This window comes from Suncus etruscus, chromosome 12 (genome assembly GCF_024139225.1).
Source record: "Suncus etruscus isolate mSunEtr1 chromosome 12, mSunEtr1.pri.cur, whole genome shotgun sequence".
In the NCBI taxonomy this organism is placed as follows: Eukaryota; Metazoa; Chordata; class Mammalia; order Eulipotyphla; family Soricidae; genus Suncus; species Suncus etruscus.
In genome coordinates, this window is record NC_064859.1 from 28,387,161 (window position 1) to 28,407,204 (window position 20,044).

The following is a 20,044-nucleotide window of genomic DNA, read 5'->3' on the forward strand; positions in this document are numbered from 1 at the left end:
GCTGATACAAATTTTTATATCAAGTATCCATAGGCCTAGGGAAGGCAAATAAGGATTGCAATTTCAGTTTTTAACCTAATTGTACAGCACAGGCTGGAAATGTTTTATGACTCTGGTCGCTATACATCCCTATTCTTAAGTCATAACATTTTTCACCATTGCAGGAAAATAAACCCATTTATAGATAATAATCTACCAACTCCCTTCAGTAGGTAAAAGAAAGCTAGAAAATAAATGTTCTAGTTCAAATGTGGAAAGAACTGATCAGAAAAAGAAAGAACTAAAATTCCATCTAAATAATAATAATAATAATAATAATAATAATAATAATCAGCAGCATAGATATGTACAAGTAATGAGAAATAAAGAAACTTCCATGTTGTGTGAAAAAGTATACAGAAATAATCTACATAAATTTATGGGAATTTGTCAGTAACAATTAAACTAGCATATGCTGTCAGGGACTAATATTACCCAAAACATTAATTATTTACTATCTTATTATCCACATAAAATGTAAAAGCCTATATCATATAAAATGAAAAAGAGTAATACGACTCTAAAGTGTTTCTTAACTTTGTCAATAACATTAAGATGTTGTCGTCATTTAAAATACTCCATATTAGGGGCCGGGAATGTGGCGCTAAAGGTAAGGTGTCTGCCTTGCAAGCACTAGCGTCGGACGGACTTCGGTTTGATCCCCCGGTGTCCCATATGGTCCCCCCAAGCCAGGGGCGATTTCTGAGCGCACAGCCAGGAGTAATCCCTGAGCGTCCAATGGGTGTGGCCCAAAAAACCAAAAAAAAAAAATATTCCATATTAAACTTAACAAATAGTAACTGCTTTTCCATTTTGTGAGAAAAAGATTTACCTCATTTGTTTTTGTTTGTTCTGTTTTGTTTTAGCCACAGTGGCATTCAGGGGTTACTCCTGATTGTGGAATTAGAAATCACTCCTGGCCGGCTGGAAGGACCATATGGAATGCCAGGGACTGAACCCGGGTCAGCCGTGTGCAAGGCAAACACCCTACCTGTTATGCTATTGCTCTGGCCCCTGATCTCATTTTTTTTTAAAAGAAGTAATATAACACTTAATGCTCAAGATGCTTTACTTCCTATGACAAATGCTGTTAATTGTAAATGAAACAATTAGGACTATCAAGAAAAGAACCTATTATAAAAATGTATTTTTGAGTTTGTAGATAATATAAAATTAATTTTTATAGCAAGCATATCTTCCTTCAGTTGATACCATACTAAAAGGTACATATGTCACAGAGAATCCATCATATATATTAAACAGTTACTGACTTAACTCTACTTCTAACTTGTATATTTAACTATATAGACCCATGACATCAATAAACAACAGGTGTGTATTCCAATAAGTGTAGAAAGAAACTATAGTAATGTTCAAGTTAAATTCAGGAAGCCTGAACCAAGAAGTTCAGAAATAAAAATAATTAGAAAAGAATTTCACTTTCCTATTTTCTTTTAACAAGAACTTATTTGCTAGGTTGAGAAACAAGTATTTGGCAAAAGACTGTTCAGAGAGAACCTAGTAAACTGATTGTAAATTGCCTTAATTCTGCACACACGAATGCATTAAATTGATTGAAATTGCATTCTAGTGACAAATATTTAAATGAATGTATTCTCACTTATTTCACATGGTATTCCTTATACCATTTATTAAAATATCAAATTTATAAGTGTGAGAAATCCAGCAATTACCATAAATAGGTAGTGTTCCTACAGTGCTGGCATAAGGTTCTAAAAAACTTCCACGGCACATCAACTTATGAATGAGTGAGGAATTCCTTTTATCTTGTATACTGCACATATATGTGCATCTTCTTAAATTTTTATCAAAAATGTTTTTAGATATGTAAGCTGATTCACAAACACGAAAGTAAAATAACACAGACTTTCACTGGATCCCAAAAGTCATTCAGGAGACTGAACTTTAGGTTTCGAAGTCTACAATTTTAACATGCATTTTTATCCTGATATTTCTAGATGAGTAAGAACAACCACCCTTCCATGATTGACAGCGATGTTGTCTTACTTAGAATTTTGAAAACCTTAATGGTCTAACATCCGTACAGTAGTCACTCATCACATGTATTGTTTTTATTTATTTGTTGAAAACTATGCTTTTTCGTACTTTTCATGTCATTTAAATTGTTCAATTATTTTTGTTTTTGCACTCGGAGATAATGGCAACGTTTTTGTTTCAATTTTAATACAAATTTGAGTGCGACTCTGATACAAATATGACAGATGCCATAATCAAAAAAGGAGTCATGTAAAATGTTACTGTTGCAAACATTTAAGACTGTGTAACAAAAATGACTGAGAATGGTATCAGTTTACTATCCTTCAACTATTTCCTTGACAGTAGAGTCAAATAATGTTGAATTATAGACCTTCATAGGGGAAGTCCTATTTCATTTTTGATCATTTCCTTACTAGTCCCTATAGGAATTTGGCTTTATGCCGACTTTCCTTTAAAAGTTTCTGTATACATACTTGGGTTAGGTTTGATGATGAAATGATCATTTATTAAAACTTTAGCATTTCACATTTGTTTGACATATTTACATTTCATGAGAAAATATTGTTGTTGCAATGTGAAAGCAAACCATCACCAATCCGAAAATACTTCATTTGAATTCATGTTGACAGTATTTTCATTTATGACAAGTATCTCAATATAACTTGTTATGTATTCTTCACAATTTCTCTAACTCCACCTGCCAGAGAAGGTAGGCAAGTTTTTTTTTTTAATGATACGGCCTCATGGCAATATTTAGCCAATCATTTTAGCCTTAATAAACTAAATTTCTACTATAGGAGCACAAATAGTTTTGTTTTTAAAAATATAAAGCTTTACTGCATAATTTTTCTTCCATCACCCAGCAACAGCTGTGTTTTAAATCTTTTGGACTATGAAAAACATTTTAACATTTAAACATACTAGTGTTTAAAAACACAGTGATTAAAATGTTTATTTTCAAAGTTGGGCAATTATAACATGATATTACAAATACTTTTTTGAAAGCAGGATCCACATTTTGATCCCTTTTATTTTAACTTTTTCTTCCTTCTACTTTTTGAGTTTCTCCATGTTTTCTAATATGTCTCTAAGTTAGGTCTGATAGTAACAAGACGCACAGTCACATGATATTTCCAAATCATGAACTACACAGTCATTCAGATGTGAGAAGGATTGCTATTTGAGTGACCTATTGTCACAGAGCTGGTAAAATCGCTGAACAATAGTTACTGTTATGGGGTATTACTTTGAACAACATAGCATTGGTATCATTGCTTTCCATGAACCAAGGAACTTGCACAGTGGATTTTCAGAAAAAAAAGGGGGGGGGGAGCTACAGGTGCTGAGTGGGGGATCAGACTCCATGAAAAGAGGAAGAAACTTTGGCAACATTAGCATTTAGACTTTGAGACATTTAACCATGAAACATCTCAAGGTTATCGGCAGAGATGCAGTACTTTTATTTTTTCAAAAATTATTGTCATTAGTGTTTCTATTAAGAATCAAATATCCAAACTCTGAAGTTCCTAAATAAATACTGACTGAAAACCAATCAGAAAGTAACAATAGAAACACACCTGATAAACAACTAACTTTTTTCAAAGTATACTCAACAATAAAGCCTAGGATGAACATCCCAATTAGCCCATGTGGTGACAAGAAGTCAACAGCTTATTATTTAATCATTATGGAGAATTTTGCTATAATTTCCCTTGGATGTGTTATTTGAAAAAAAATAAGAGCACAACACAGGACTCACAAAAAATAATCAAAAGTAAAGATAAATGATTTTAAGACCTCATTACTTACGAAATCGGCAGGCTTTTAAAAAGAGATCCGGATTAAGGCATTAAATGGGACCCTATGAAGTATTTACTATTTATATAAGATGCATCCTGTCTAAGAATTTAGTGAAAAACTACCTGGCAAAAGATTTCGTTTCCTCCATCTCCTGCTGTTTTGTGTCCAGGTTTCCTACCAGAAGAAAATCATTTGCCTGCAATTCTAGTATCACTAAATAACTTTTGGATCCATACATAATTACCCCCCCCCAAAGATGCATATACAATTTATCAAGGATATTGGGAAGTTTCTTGTTCATTCTATCACACCTACCTAAAAGAGAAAGTTCAGAATCCCTAGCACTGATCCCCGCCCAACTTTGGGAGGAGGGAAGGAGTCCTCTTCAAACTAGAACTAGTTCCATTTTAATAATTGTAATTCAAGGGCCGGAGACATAAAGCAGGTAGTATGCTTGCCTTGCACACAGCCCACCTAGGCTCCATCTACTACAGCATCCTGAAGGGACCCGAGACCTGCCATGAGTAATATCTGAATGCAGAGCCAGGAAGAACCCTAAGCATCGCTGGGGTGTGGCCCCCACAACTACAACAAAGAATTGTAGTTCGGCTCTGCCTCAAAATCAAAAACTTAAAAACAAACAAACAAACAAAAAACCCACTCACACACTTGCATCTAGGATGACCTGGCACACTTGGGATCCCCAGGACCCACAGCCTGGTTCTAGCTCCCGCACTCCCGAGGGAGCTCAAGCGCACTTGGCTTTTTAACCCGCCTGGCGAGAGCTGCTTTCGGGTTCCATCATTGCATGCCACGTTACTCCCCAGATGTCACAGTCAAATCGGGATTAGCCAGCAACAGGATGCCCTCACCCCAAAGCTGTTAAATGCAGATTTAGCTGAACAACCCCACTCCACCCCCTGCCCCTAGGAGCTCTGCTGAACAACAACAACAAAAAGGTGTCATCCAAAGGGACCGATTCTCTGCCACCCGCCGATTGTGGACGGACCGGGAGGTGGCCCGCTGGGCCTGGGAGTTTTAGCTCATCTCTCCATTCTCCTCCAGCTCTTGGAGTGGAAAGGTTTTAAGATTATCTAGATGAGCCTCAGGCAGCTCTGGGCCATCGGTCACCCAACCCTCTACAAGGCCCTCCAAATGCGGACCCTGGGGTCTACAGGCACGCCCACCGCCTCCCCATCGGACCCTCGTCCTCCGCCTCGTCCAATCAGGCTCAACTCTTTCCTCGAAGCCTGACCCCTCTGCGCCAGTTCATGGTGGTAGCGGGTTCCTCACCTTGAGCAGGGCCGAGAAGCCCCCCAAAGCCATCCCAGCCCACCCTATGTGCCCTGCCCTGGCAGACGCGCGCCGACGGGAGAGGGCGCCCTGGAGGCCGGGCTGGGGTCTCTAAGTCTCTAAGAGGTGGCTTCCCTTCCAGGAACCCCTCGTGGTTTCCAGGGAGTGAGGAGGGGATTATGAGGGGGTGGACTGTAGGGGTACGAAGGGATTCTGGCTTCCCCTGGCGTCTTACTCTTTATTTTTGAAAAAGCAAAAGCAGAACCAAACCAAACCACTATCACCACCTAAAACCCACACTCCAAGGCCAAGTGGACTTTCGAGTCTTAACCCTTCACGGAAACGAGCTGTTAGCCAAGACGTTTTCTCCAGTAGTTCCCCAGGCGGGTGGCAGTCTTCACCTCCTCCGAAGAAAGGAGGAAAATGCAAATACTCCGCAGGGCCAGCAGGCCCCAGAGACTGGGGGTTAATGAGTGAACAAGGCCCGGCGCTTGCACCCGCACCTGAAGCTTGCAGAGCCCCAGCGCACCCGCTGTCAGGGCTCCCCTGCAGCTATGCGGCGTCCCCAAACGGGTGGCCAGGTCGGCGGCGCAGAACCAAGTCACCAGGGGTCCTGGGATCTTCGCCTAGCCCTGGACCTGAGAGCCGCCTCCAAGCCGCAGTATGTGGCCCAGCGCCGGGCCCCTGGCTCGTCACCTCCCAGGCCAGAAGAGAGTCCACTCTGCATTCGAGGCCCATTCCCAAGGGCGCCCCGCATTGAACGCTCCCCTCTCCAAAGGGACCTCACTGGGCTCTCTCTTTCTCTCTCTCTCCCACTCTCCCAGCTCCTGGGAAGCGGACAATTTGCAAGAATAAACTTGAGTTCAAGACTGCCCCCTTCCCCAGCAACCGAACCCTAGGGGAACCCCTGGGGTCACGCGCGCGGTCCCACGCGCAGAGGCCAGTAGCACCACGAGCTCAGACAGAGCTGCGAAGGCCTCCTTTGAGAGGCGGGGACCAGAGCTCCGCTTCTCCTCTGGGTGCAAGGGGAGAATGAATAAAGAAAGAACCAATCTTAGCCCAATGCTATTACCGTCCTGACCGCGCGTCTCAGACCGAGGTAACCAGGTAAGGAAACTTTGCCAAGAGTCGGAGAAACTAGAAGGTGTTAGAAATTTTGTGTCTGCACCCCATCCATCCACCATCTCTCTCTCCCTCCTTCTTTCCTTCTCTCTCTCCCTCCTTCTTTCCTTCTCTCTCTCTCTCTGTCTCAAAACTTCAGTCCTTTATCTTTTACTTTAATAAAATAATGATTCGTTGAGAAAATGGGGTATAAATCTTCATTTTGGAGGCAATTAAAGTGTTGATTTCATTCATGCCCCTAAGCGATTCTTGTAATTTGCTCAAATAGCTTTATGTAGCCAGCGCTCCGGAGCTTTTAGAATCCCATTTTCTAGTTAGGCTTGTTGGATTACAATTTTTATTCAACAGCAGCTACCGAGAGCTCCTCGGCCGGAATCTACATTTCACAGCTCAAGGGCGCAGGCTGGAGGGAGAACGTGGCGGGAGGGCCGGCAGCCCGCGGGGGCTCCAGTGGGGGCAACCTCTAAGTTCCCCACCTCAGCGGGCGAGGCGAGCCCAGACGGCGCCAGCTGTGGGTCCGTCCAGTGCGTGCCCTGATCTCCAACTACTCAAAGTTTGCAAGTTGCTAAAGCATAGTAAAAGATGCGTTGAGTTGGCATCTTAGATGCTCAGATTTGCCAGTCCATTACTCTTGGAGAAGGGAGCAGTCCAGCCCCTATCTCAAGGTTACTTAGAGAAATCCAATTTCTGGATAGTTATTTTAAGAAGGTGAAAGCAGAAAATTTGAAGATGATACCTAGAGCAGAGTGAGCCACTCCAGCAAAGGCTCTCTCTAAGACAGCTGCTGGACAAGGATGGTCATGGCAGACCTTGCAAAGGAAACCCTTACTGGCAGGCTGTCTTTTGGCTTAACAAAGAAAAGAAGACTAATCTCTCCCTCTAAATGGGACTCACATGCCAAGTGAGAAAGAGAAACAACTCTGGGCCTTCACTTACACACACAGATGCCTAGGAAGCCTGCTACTATTTCTAGAGCCTAGAGACAATTCATAACACAGAGCTAAGCTATCCTGTGCCTTCCCTCTCACCCACTCCTCTCCTCAGGCTTGTACTTTTCATTGCATTTTGCAACTCCTAGGACCACTCCAAAGACACAGTCACAGACAGAGACAGAGAAGGACACTGAGAGCAAACACTGTATTAAGTGAGAAAGGGAGACGAATCCCCCCAGCAACTCCAAATAAAAGTCTTTCCCACTTAGCAACACCGTGGAAGAGGGCCTGGAGGAGGATGGGAGGAAAGAGAGTAGGAAGCAGGCAAAGGCTGGCAGTTTGAGAGCAAAGGCTTAGCAAGGCTGGGCTAGGTTCCTTCTTCCTTAATGCCACACTGAGGGAATCATGGGGAACCCGCCACACTGGCACTCACCAAAGCTGCATACTCAGAGAACCCAAAGGGTCTATCAGCTGCAGGATGAGTGTGGAAAAGGATGAAAAGAGTCCGTATTTATCTGTTTTGATGACCTCGGCCTGGTCTTATTTTTTCTATTAAGTACAATAAAGTGGACTAGCTTGCAGCTAGCACTGCACAAAGCAATGTTCAGTGAGGTCTAGAAGCGTTGGGCCGAGGAAAACTGACAAGACAGGCTAATGAACCGTACAGACAGGGAGAAAATAGGCAGCATTTGCTAGATTTCAAACCCTCACTGTCTGTCTCAGACCACCTATCTTGGGTTTATTCCTAATAAAATAAGAAATAAGGAGACCCTACACTTTTCTTTTCTTCCAGATAGAAGGGGGAAACATGCTACAGAACAAAGCCCTACAATCAGAGGCGGTCACTGGCAGTTAACACTCTCATTATTATAGAGGGTAAATAAAATAAAGACAAAAATTAAAAGCGACAAGAAACAGGTCAAGTTTGCAGGCAAAGCTTTTACAAGCTCATCTCTCCAGGTCGAATCCCAGAGCCAGCCTTAATGAAGCAATAATAGCCACATTATTCAAAATTTTTCATTTCGATGGAAATGTATCTAAAAGGGACTTAATCATATGCAAATAATAAAAGGAGGTGGTAGTGACCCAGCAAGCAATATGCATACAGATTTTTTTTTTCCCAGGGTTGTTGAAATTGAAAAGCTCATACCTGGTCAGTTAGATTTGCTGATCTTGTTATATCTTCACTGTCTGACTTTGATCCTCCTTCTCTATCGTCTATCACCAAATCGATAGGCATTTTCCCTTTCAAACAGCTAATATACCGGTGGCAGAAATTGTCACATAATTCGTGTACCTACATTATGACAGAAATAAAAAATGGAAATATAATCAGGAGTGCATAAGTGACATTGACAAGTGCAATCCACCCCCCTTGTGAGATCCAAACTTTCAAATAGGGAATCACAGGGCAATTGTCCTCCAGAGACCCTCAGATGCATCCAGAATTAGGAATAACTTTCTTTTCTTGCAAAATAGAGATATCCCAGAAAATTGACAGTGACAAGATGATTCACAGGCTACAACATATTCAACACCCGTGTTAAATTCATCTGCTCCCAGGGCTGTGACCATTAGAGAGATGACCTGTGTGGATGACATTTAAGGTAAACTATTTGATTTCATCTAGTTGCTTTATTAAAAGTCCTTTTCCTACATGTGTACAGGAAAAAAAATGTGAGCATCTATATATCTTATAAAAAACAGTATTGTGGTGACATAGAATATATTTGGCAGACAACCTAAGTCTCTCAAACATTTGAAATTAGAATTTCTATACAGAACATCAAATTTTAGAGTACTCCTTTTAAAATATAGAAGAAAATCAAATTGCAAGTACTCAGGATAGGGTAGGAGTTCTAAAGCACGTCAATGTATCTAGTTGATTTTTTAAAGCAAAAAATTGCTTTAAAGTATGTATATGTAAGTGGAATCATATTGTACAGGTCCCAGGCATCACTGACATGCAAAAATTCACAAGAAACCCTAGTGAGCTTGCAATCAAATGTTAGTTTGAATTACAATGCGTTAAGTTTTATTGCTGAGATTTATAGAACAGCTAGCAAAATCTTGTTACCCCTCACCCTTCCTTGAGTGTGAAGGTGGGGTTGTGTGCAGGATTTACAGATTCAAGAAACTGACACACAACTCTCAACTCTGCTTTGTCTCTACAAAACTGTGCCTCTCTGCTTCCTTCCTACTCTTCCAGCCCTCTCCTCCTCTGCCTCTTCCCTGTGTCTGACCAGCCACTACTCTCCCACCTTCTTCCAGAAACTCACTACAATTAAACAACCTCCTCCCCAATCATCAAAGTAGAGCAGGAAGAGGAAAAGAAGAGGCAAACTCATAGCAGCATTCGGAACATCACTCTGGGTGCATTGAAGTGCAACTCTGTAGAATGCCAACAAGGTATCTAGAATGAATTCTAGGCGAGGGCATTTGTGATCCTGATTTTAGTGGCTAAAATTGTAATTAAACTACAAAGAGAAATGAAGGAAAAGATTGGCCTTGACACTAATTACCACAAAGAAAGACATTTAAGACATTTATGCAAATGTCTCAGAGCCTGAACTTCAGCCCTTCTGAATCCTTCCCTTCATCCTCTGTTTGGGGGTGAGTGAAAGCAAAAGCAAAAAAAAAGGCTAGAAAAATTACCTTCTCTAATTCCAACAGATGGAACCTTAATACTTGTATGGCTTGAATCATCTGCAAAGATACAAAAAGAATGAGCACCCCAGTCTTGGTTTGCAAGAAAACTGACTGTCACAGCTTTCCCTTCTACAGCCCACCCCATTCCCCACCCCCACCCCAGTAAATAGACTTATTTTGATTTATGGCAACAACACTAAAACTTAATAGCAGCGACCGGGTACCATCTAGAGGTTTCTATTTCTTAAGGAGAAAAAAAAATAGCTAAAACAACAACAAAGCATCTAAGTGGGGCTCATAAACACTCACCTCCCCCATGACTCTCCACTTTCTCAGCCTCCCTTCTGCTCCCACCCCACTTCCAAAGGTCCACAACCCCAGACTGGAGGTTCTCTTGGAAGGCGTGATGGGGGTAAAAAAAAAAATTCCAACTTCTCTCCCAAGTGTGATTTCAACACACAGCCAACTTTCCGCAGCCTTCCGCACACCTTTCAAGCAAACCGGTTGTTCGGGGGTTCTTGCCCCTGTGACTACTCTCAAGAACCGACTAAGAGGGCTGGGAAGTCCGTAAAGTTTAAGCACACACGCTGACAGGCCAGGAGATAAATCCCGGCGCTGATTAGAGCCGCGCTGCCCGGCTGTCATAAAAAACAAAAGCTCGTGTTCCCCCGCGCCGGCACGCCCGGCCCCTCTAGAGATGAATTTATTTCCCCATGATCTTGTCCTGGACCACTTGTCCATGAACGGAAATATCTGTAGCCAACTCACAGCCAGGGCAAGATGGGTCTAGAAACCCCAGGGCCCTCAAAGCAAAGCTTGAGCGTTGTGGGGGGAGTCTTGGGAGGAAAGATGCAGGGAGCCAAGGGTCTTACCAAGTTATCCAGTTCTGGATTAGAAGAAAATAGAGGTTTTTCTGCTCGAATCTAAATGCCAGTGAGAAGGGAGAAGGGGAAGAAGAAAGAAACAAAATTGAAAATCTGTTCTCCTAGCCCAGTTTCTTGCCTCATTACACTGGGAAGGGGGGGGGGGGCTGGGGTCAGGATGTCACCGCGGGAGCGACTCGGTGACACCGAATTCGTCCCACGCAGAAGCACTTGAAAGTGCCTCAAATAAGTCAAAATTCTAGCCCAAAGCACATTGCTGCTTTTAACAGCCACTTCGCTTCTAGGGACTCTGAGCGGCCTGACTTGTCCACCGCAGCCCCAATGCGAGGGGTGGGCGAGTACATTTTTGGAGTGGCTTTTCTACCTTGGGTTGTGGAAGGAGAGTTGGTAAGAATAGGGGCGAGTTGGGTTGCTGAAAAAAAGACGCTCTTGGAGGAGAAGGGAATCTCAGCGGGCAAGGATCAGGGCGGACTATCTGCTGGCACTTAGGGGATGCGCTGGGGGAATTGGGGTGGTGGTAGAAGGGGGTCTTTTCTTTTTTCTCTCCCTTTTTTCTTTCTTTTTCATTCTTTCATTTTTTTCTTTCCCTCTCTTTCTCTCTTTTTCTCTCTTTCTTTTTCTTTCTTTTTCCTCTTTGAATTTTTAAATATTGATATTGCTGACCTGTTTGGCGAACACGGCTATATCTTCATTGAATGACTCTGACGAGCAGACGTCCCCGCCCGCCACCCCCGGCTCGCGGGGGGTACAAGTAGCTAATTCACATTTCTCAAAAATCAGTGCTAAGAGAGGGAAGAGGGGATGTCTGCAAGAAAATACAACAGTCACAAACAACACAATGGTTAGTCCCGAGTCCTCAAGAGAAAAGAAAAAAAAAAAAGATGCCCAAGAAAAATAGACGAAGAAGGGATTTGTTGGACTCAAGGCTGGATGGGACCCCCTCCCTAAGTTTGTCATCCACCTCCCCCCTTACACTTTCCCCACCACCCGGGGTGACTGCTCACCGCCCCTACCTCCTAGGGTCCAAAACAAGGAGGTCCTAAGACTTAGGTCGAACTTGAAGATCATTCTAACATTTCTAGCCAAGGAAATTGGGAGCATTTGCTTGAGAATCAAACCCGGCCGGTTTCCGCAGCCATTTTGAATGAAGTTTCCCACCAACTAGCCTGGGACCCTCCGCTGCACACCCCGACTTGGGCCAGGGGCAGGGTGCTAGGAAAACTAGTTCAAGCAAGCTCCTCCAAGGCCGCTTGCCGAAGCCCAGGGCTGGGGGATCCGGGTGGCAGGAATTGACTCACCTCTCTTGGGCACAGGATCTTACTAGCTGTGAGGAGATTGAACCTACCGACCCTTCTCAACTCCCTGCAAAATTCACTCTTTTAGCCAATGGCCCCTACCGCCTCCCCCCCACCCCAGAAACTTCTTTAAAATACTCTTTCGATAAAGGTTTACATTTGATCTCTGCGGAATGCCCAATCAGCTAGATTTCTAGGGGCCTAGATGTCGTTTATCTCAGCCCATTAAAAAAGAGGGGGTTGGGGAAATATTCTAATGGCCAAGGAGGTATCTCAAGTCTTTTTATGAGCTCTCACAGACCAGCTGGAAATTTAACAGTTTGGGGTCTTTTTCAAAGCTTCCCCAAATGTGTGTTCCTGAAGCCTAACTTGCAGTTCACGCTGTAGAGAAAGCTGGAATTTAAACAAGACCATCGTACAAGGAACCAGAAAATAGAGCCGAAAGGTGATTTTTTTTTTCAGCTGGGGAGGGTGAGTTTTGCCTAATTTTTTTTTCAAAAGAAGAAATAAGTAGTAATAAAAGTTGTCTACGAAGTAAAAAAAAGAGTCACCACTCCTCTTCACCAGCACACAGTAGGTATAAGAGACTTTCAAAGAATTTCACTAGTCCAGGGTCTAATTGAATGGCCCACAGAACACGGTGTAAACCGCAGCCAGAAAACAACACCCGCGGAGAACACCCCGCATCTACTTCTGTTTAAAGACTGCAGGCTTTGCCTTTGAACACAAAGTGCTAAAAAAGGCGAGAAGTTCCTTAGTGTCTGTAACAATTCAATGCGAGCTCCTCTCCTTGACGACAGTGGTCAAACTCCCTAAATGCAAAGCTTGTTCCCCCTTGCCTGACCTGCAACCGTCTTTCCTTGATTTTATTGTGCGGTGGCAGAGCCAGCATACGGTTGCTGAGTAAACTTAGCAAGTCAGAACAATCAGTGGCTTAAAAGATTTTCCTTTAAACTAAAAGTTTCGTTCCAACACAAAGGCGCCTCCATTTAGAAATCCCCCAACACTTGCCCAGCAAAGTCGAGCCAGCGAGGACTCCAATCCGCTGAGCTGTCGAGCCGGGGTCTCAGAGGGGAAGAAGGATCTCTGCCAACTGCTCGGCTCAGCCCAGGCAGAGTGGGGTTCTGGACCGGTCAAGAGCATATGTGGATAGGAAGGCGGCCCAGAGGGTAATCCTGGATGACAGGCCGCCTCCCCCAAATTCTCCTTGCAATGAGAAGAAAAAGTCACCAAAGTATTCGCCTCCGATCCGGAGAGCTTAGGCTTTTCCCTCTTTCTTACCAAAGGCTAGGGCAAACAGGGGAAACGTAGCCTCCCAACTACACAACCTGCTGCCGCCCAGGGTACCTACCCATAAATGGCATCTTTATCTCTCTTTAAAGCGTCATTGACGGAGGAACCCATGCTGGGGGCCATGGCGTTGGTGTGAGCTGTGTGTGGGTACTGATGCGAGTGCAGAGGAGGCCCGTGGTTCAGGTGGTGGACTGGCTGCATGGATCTGGCCGCATGCGGGTCCCCATACATCGTGGAGGGGATGCCTACTCCATCCATGCCCCCATAATGGGGCAGATCGTCGTACTGCATGACAAACAGGAAAAAAACAAAGTTCAGAAAGCCAGGCAGACAAATCCGGGAAAGTCAGAGCACGGAGCTTATATAATGTCAGACCAGCTGGTTGCCTCAGCTAGGATTCCAGTGGCCTTGCGTCTCTAAAATCATTTTTTTGGAGTAAAAACTCCAGGATTCTCGGTGATACTTCGGCTTGGAGCAACAATCTTGTCCTAACTTGAGTCCTTATTGACTAGTTCAGAGCTTCAGGATCCTCTCTGGCAAGGAAGGAAGAAAGGAAAGAAAGAGGCATTCTCCCGGAGGGTGGAAGTAAAATGTGCACGTCTCTGAAGGAGGAGACCTCAAAATCACAATAATAAAACGTGCTAGGACACTGCAGCAATCTCACCTAGGTTCTCAGCCCCTTCCCATCAGGGAAAGTTGGGGGGAGGGAGTTAGATGGGAACAGCTACAACAGGCACGTGAATTCAGGCAGGCTTCTCATTTTATTTCTCTGCCAGTGTCATGTTAGGCAGCCCATCGAGACAGTGCTTTCCATGATAAACTAGACTAAATCGTATAAAACTAACTGGTACCCTTAGGAGTGAAACTCTAAGAGGGTAGCTTTTCTTGTACATTAGAGATGCATTTTAAATGGGACATTTCCCCCAGTTCTCAATTTAAAGGACAGCCATCACAGAGCAATTTATTTGCTTTTATATTTATTATTTATTTTCACTTTAAAAAACTTTCTTCTTTGCTTCGAAGCCTGTGAGACAAATGTCCCTCATCAGATTTAAAGCAAATGCGAAAACCAAAGGTACTTACAACTCTCCATCTTCCTCTTCTAGGAAAAAAAAAAAAACTTTCATATTGATTGTCATTGTTTTTGTGTGTGAAATTTAGCTATTTAGAATTCCCTCATTCCTTCATTACAGGCAAGTTCTTTTCCCAAGATTTGGAGACGCTGATAGTTAAATGATTTTCAAAGAAAAGAGGAATTGTCACTTTCATTTCCTTAAAGCCAGAGGTGTGAAAAGAGTTTGGAAGAACGCTGACATTTGCCTGAACCAAAGGAGTAAAGAAAAATGTGTCAGCCTAGTAACTTTCTTTTGCAAACAGGGCTTTGAGAGCCAGGACACAAATTATGCAAGGAAGGCTTTTTGTAGACCCCCTTTCTTTTAAGAAACTACCTCAGTTGGATTGTCATTGTCTCACTTTACTCTCACTACATTTCCATTCAAATAGGAATATTGGGGAAATTAGTATTGCATTTTTTTGAGTTAGCAGTATGCTCAGTATCCAATTAGTACAGGACTTTTCTAAGAAAAACTTTCAAAGCATTACCTTGCATAAAAAAACCATGCACATTATAATTACTTTTAAAAGATGTATGCTTTCTGATCTTCCAAACCACTGTGCTATGGCAAAGCTATTGCTTTAGAAAGCCAAATACGTATAATGATATTAAAGAGGAGCATATTCAATAACATTTCAGAAGTTTCTAGCTGCTTTTGCTAGTTTAAAATTAGCTCTAAACTTCTGGTTCTGAAAAGTCTAAAATCATAGCATTAGGTATCTATGTTATTCTTTTTCTTTTCAGATAGATGATTGCCCAGGCTTGCATTTTTATTTAAATAGCTGCTGGTCAGGAATCTATAGAAAACTTGATTACTTGAATTAACAATTACATGTAACACCATAAGTCTACAAATGCATTGAATAAATCCTCTTGCTTTAGGCCATGGCCCTAGCAGCCTCATTCAAAAAGACAGAGAGAGAGAAAAAAAGAAAGAAAGAAAGAAAGAAAACTTTTTAACAGTGTCTTTCAGTCACGTTTCAATTTAATCTCATATTTTGAGTTCCACATTGTTTCTTTATTATTATTTTTTTTAATACGTACCCTTTGCGCCATCGGCCTCCCTTCCTACTTCAACTTTAATATATCCTCTTTAAGGCCAGTGTGAAAAGGAACAAATACGCAAACTCCCCCGGAAAAATGTTTTGTTAAAAAAGCAGGACGAAAAAAAAAAATTCCCTTAACGTCTCCAGCAACGTGAGCTCCTGGTCCCAGATCTTCGGTCTACGGGACCTGAAGCAAAGAGCCCGAGTCACTGAGCATAAAAGCGCTCCGTTTCCAAGACACCAGCGGGGGAAAGAAAAAAAAAATAAAAAGAAAAGAAGAAAAAAAAAAAAGAAAAGGAAAGAAAAGCAGATCTTCTCTCCCCCCTCCAAAAAAAAAAAATCAGTTAAAAAAAAAAAACAACCAAAAAAACAAAAAAGCGCCCCTTAGACCCAACTACCAAATCTCATGGCTTTCTGCCACTCCGGCTGTCAATCACGGACGAGGTTGTCAACGTGGTGGATGAATGATCATCCGCTGCTCTGTCTTCTTCTGCTCAGAACACCTCAAATGTTAATATTCAAATGCACAAAGCCCTAGCGCTCGCTTCCCTTAGAATCGGTCCCAATTCCTAATCAGTTTCTCTCTTCTCTCGCTCAGCTCGCTCTTTCTCTTTCTCTCTCTCTCTCTTTCTCTCTCTCTCCCTCTTTGCAACTGCTGCACTGGAGAGAGATTAGAGGAGGAGGGTTAAAAAAAAAAATGTCTGTCTGAGTTTGTCTTAAAGGAGCCACGATCGATGCTGCCCGCTTGCAGTCAGTCCCCCGTGCGTGTGTAAAGTGTGTGTTGCACAGGCGGAGAGGTGGATTCCGACCAGAATGCTAGAACCCGGAAGTAGTGGTGGCCATAACAGGTCGCGTCTTACACAATGCATTGGGCTGCAGCAAGTAGGCTCCGCAGCAGGGGTGGGTGCGCCGAGCGAGCCCAGGACTGGCCGCCCCGGAGGGGGGCCGAGAGAAAGCGAGACACAGAGAGGCGCTCCACCAAATCGCACGCCCAGGCACCGCCACCACCCACCCACACACCCGGGCACCCCCAGGCACCAACCCTGGCCTCCGGCTGGCTTCCATCCCTCTTCTCTGGATTCCTCCCTCCCTCCCCTTTCAGACTCTCTGCCCCCCCCCCCCAGCCCCAAATCCGATTTTCTTGAAATAAATTGGGAATTCAACGCAGGGGAAGGCGGCTTGCAAGGGGATAGTTTTTATTTTTATTATTATTTTTTTTTTTGCACGGGTCTCCGCGCTTTTAGACTTCATCATGACTTTCCTCGAAATTATTGGGGTCTGCCAGTCTTTTTTTTTTTTTAGGTGACGGTAGGGGGTTGGGGCGTGACACGGGAAAGTCCTGGCTTCCCAGAACTGAACACCCTCAAGTAGAAAAAGTCAACTGAGGTGGATCTGGGATGCGGGAGCGAAGGCAAAGCAGAAACTGGGGAAGGCTCTCTGCTAAGGAGTCCCGGGGAACGTAGGGAGGAGAGGGCTGGAGGTTTGTGCACAGTTTGGAGTGCATCTGTGTGTGTGTGTGTGTGTGTGTGTGTGTGTGTGTGTGTGTGTGTGTGTGTGCGCGCGCGCGCGCGTTTTCCCTGTCAGAGGTGGACACCCAAGGGAAGGAAATGCTTGCATTTTCTCACTTGGTGGGGGCTGGCCACCCCCCACCACCTAGCTAGCCCCGGAGGCCACCCCAGCAATCAGCCGAGAGTCCTGCGCTAAGTGGGGAGAGGAAGGGAGGGAACAATAAGCGGCGAGCTGGGAATGTGCCCCCAGCGCCTGTTTACAAACACGAAGCTATTTATGATCGCCGGAAAGCGAAACCCGACGCGGGCAGCGCAGACAGACCTCGCGGGCGGAGCGAGGCCGTGGAGCCGCGGGAGGGAGCGAGCTCCGGCTCCGACCCGCTCCGGGCGAGGCGCCTCGGCCGTGCGCCCTGGGCGCGTCGAAGCCCCGGCCGGCCGGCGCGCTGGGCTCGCTCTGTCTCCGGCCGGCCGCCGCCTTTGTCTTCGAGGCGCCGAGGGGCTCTTGGCCTCAGCCACGCTCGGGCCTAGAGGGACCCCGCACCCCAGTTCCCCGATACCCCGCCCCGGGCGACGCTTTTGCCTTCGCCTTCGCCAACCGTTTTATTAAAAAACAAAAACATTTTTTAATGCCCAAGTCCACGAAATCCACTTTGCAAATGAGATTTCCAAACAAACAAACAAACAAAAAGCGGGCCCAGCACCTAACTCGGAGGCTCTCATCAGACACTTTAATTTTTTTAACTTTAGCCCTGCAAAGATCTATTTATTTTTCTGCCTTAAACTACCGTAACCGCACCCCAAAAATCCGTTCATTCTCGCACTCCGATCTTAAGCCTGATTAATTCCATTTCGTGATATTTGTTTCCTTTATGTTATTATTATTATTTTATTATTATTTTTTCTGCCTTCCCGGCTCGACTCCCACTGGCCCAGCTGACAGCCAGGGCAGCTCGGTAGCGGACTGCAAATCTTCTCCCGTCTATCCCGAGCCTTGCAAGCCTTGCAGCTCGCCCGAGCTCCGAGCAGTCGTGCCCCCCCCCCTACACCCCCACACCCCAGCCGCCTCCAGCTGAAACCTCGAGAAAACTCCCCCTGCGGTCGGCTGGAAAATGAGCTCACCCAAATCTCGGTAGGCAGCCGTGGAGCTGGGCTCGACCAATCAAGAGGCGCTCATGCCAAGGCGGCTTCGCATTGGCTACGGGGAAAATCAATTATCAAATAATCGATCAGCAGGGAGCTTCGATCTGCCGGGAATGCAAACTGCCAATCCTCCCCCCCCCCATTTCCACCCTAGTGGTGGCCAAAAGGCTGCCCCCTTGCCGCTACTATCCCAGCCCACCGCCCCAAACCGAACCCCATCCCGGGGCGGGGGAGGAGGATAGAGTTGGGCCAAGAATTTCCAGAAAGATGAGTGGGCGCCTATCCGTGAGGTTGTTTGGAAACGGCGCCCTGTCAACGCTCCAGGAGCAAACTCCAAGCAAAAATGGGCACTTGTCCGCGAAAAAGGATTCAACTTTTGTGCAAGGGGTTTCCGAGAAGTAGGAGACTCAGGACACGCATCAGAAGGCAAACCTGGCATCAGGTCTCAGAAACGCCCAAAGTCTCTCCCAGTTACAGTTCTCGCTTCTTGGGGTGTTTCGTTGAAGCCAAGGCCCACCCCACCCTCGAGAGTGGCGTTTCAGTCACTGTCTGTGCTGTCCTAATGTCCCGCACCCCACCCATCTCAAGCCGTGTTCTTCCCACGTACACCCAAAGCTTTCACCCAGACACTCTTTGCCCCGAGATTCCATTCCTCCCCTCTGCTCCCCTCTCTTCCCTTCCCCTCTCCCTCCACCTCTCCTCCCCAAACCCTTCTCTCTTCTCTCATTCCCCTCCCGTCCTCCCCCCCTTCTATCCTCTCCCCTTTCTTTTCTCCTCTTCTTCTCTTGTTCACCTTACCCACCCACCCCCGTCAATATTCAGAGTCTACACAAAGGAGTGTAGAGTTTTCTGGCACCTAACTCATAGATCACACAGGCCGTTTAGGCAGGCCCGCTGCATCAAAGCCGAGGTAATCCAGGTGAATTACCAAAGCTTTCATGGGACCCCCTTCAACTTGAACCTGAAGAATAAAATTTCAGGCCAAGATGGAACCTTCCCACCTCAGGAAGGCTACTTCTTTGTCGAAGTTCCCAGGAAGCTGCGCAGACTGGGCCAGGCTAAACAATCCTTCCTGGATTATCAGGGACCACACTGGGCACATGGGGGTTCTGTGAGCCTTTTCCAGACCCAGGGTTGCTGTCACCCCTACCTGAGGGCCTTCCAGGGCTGCTCAAAGGTGTGAGCATCTGTATGATTGGAGGGGTGGTCTGAAGGGATTAAGCTCGACTACAACAGGGGCACATGTCCGTGATCCTTCAATGAACTGCGAAGGAAACCGTGTGAGTCTAATTCAACAGACTTGTGTACTGCGAACTACATTTCCACGATCATAGGTTCTCCCACAGAGGTTTAAGTAACAGACTTCATGTGACTCCATTCTGTAGTATCCCTCTCAAAGTTGGAAAGAAAGAGCTCTGAAAGAGAATTCAGACAAAGAATAATTTTACTATAACATTTATCATTATTTTCCAGTGTGGCTATCTGGTAGCTTTTTGTTTTGTTTTATTTCCCTAAACAGAGAAAAACCGAGAAACTTCAGGTAAGTTAATCTTTTTCAGACACAACTGCAAACTTCAAAGAGAAGGGAGACGCTGGGCCTTTCACTGTGATGTGTCAGATTTCCATAAAAATTGCACTTCAAGTGAACTACAAGATTTACCTTAAAGAAAAAGATGACTTGACTTTGTGGGCTTAAAATAAACTCATTAGTTTTGAAAAGTGTCTTTTTTTTTTCTTCTCTCTCCACCCCTTTTCATCTATAACTCCGAACCTAATGCTACTCCTAGGCCTTTATAAGATTAATTCTGAACCATCAAGGGACTAAAACACTTTTACAATGTAATTACAGTAATACAAATTGTTTGCCCAAACCTCATTCTGGATAAGGATTTTACAATTAGCAAACAGTT

The 20,044-nt window shown here is 44.7% G+C and overlaps 1 protein-coding gene across 3 annotated transcripts in view; it reads right to left on the reverse strand.

Annotated features, from left to right (window-relative positions):
- The window catches only part of MEIS1 (Meis homeobox 1), a 151,975-nt gene extending 135,685 nt beyond the window's left edge, over positions 1-16,290 (reverse strand). For 2 of the 3 annotated variants that reach the window (XM_049785070.1, XM_049785069.1), the window contains exons 1-6: positions 15,485-16,290; positions 13,385-13,611; positions 11,402-11,543; positions 10,727-10,777; positions 9,861-9,911; positions 8,356-8,502 (exon numbers count right to left, since the gene is read on the reverse strand). In XM_049785070.1, coding sequence (XP_049641027.1) covers positions 8,356-8,502; positions 9,861-9,911; positions 10,727-10,777; positions 11,402-11,543; positions 13,385-13,611; positions 15,485-15,496 — 630 coding nt within the window. In that variant the 5' untranslated portion in view covers positions 15,497-16,290. The remainder of the gene's footprint in view (positions 1-8,355; positions 8,503-9,860; positions 9,912-10,726; positions 10,778-11,401; positions 11,544-13,384; positions 13,612-15,484) is intronic. The other variant, XM_049785068.1, reaches the window with a different exon arrangement.
- Positions 16,291-20,044: the final 3,754 nt, after the last annotated feature.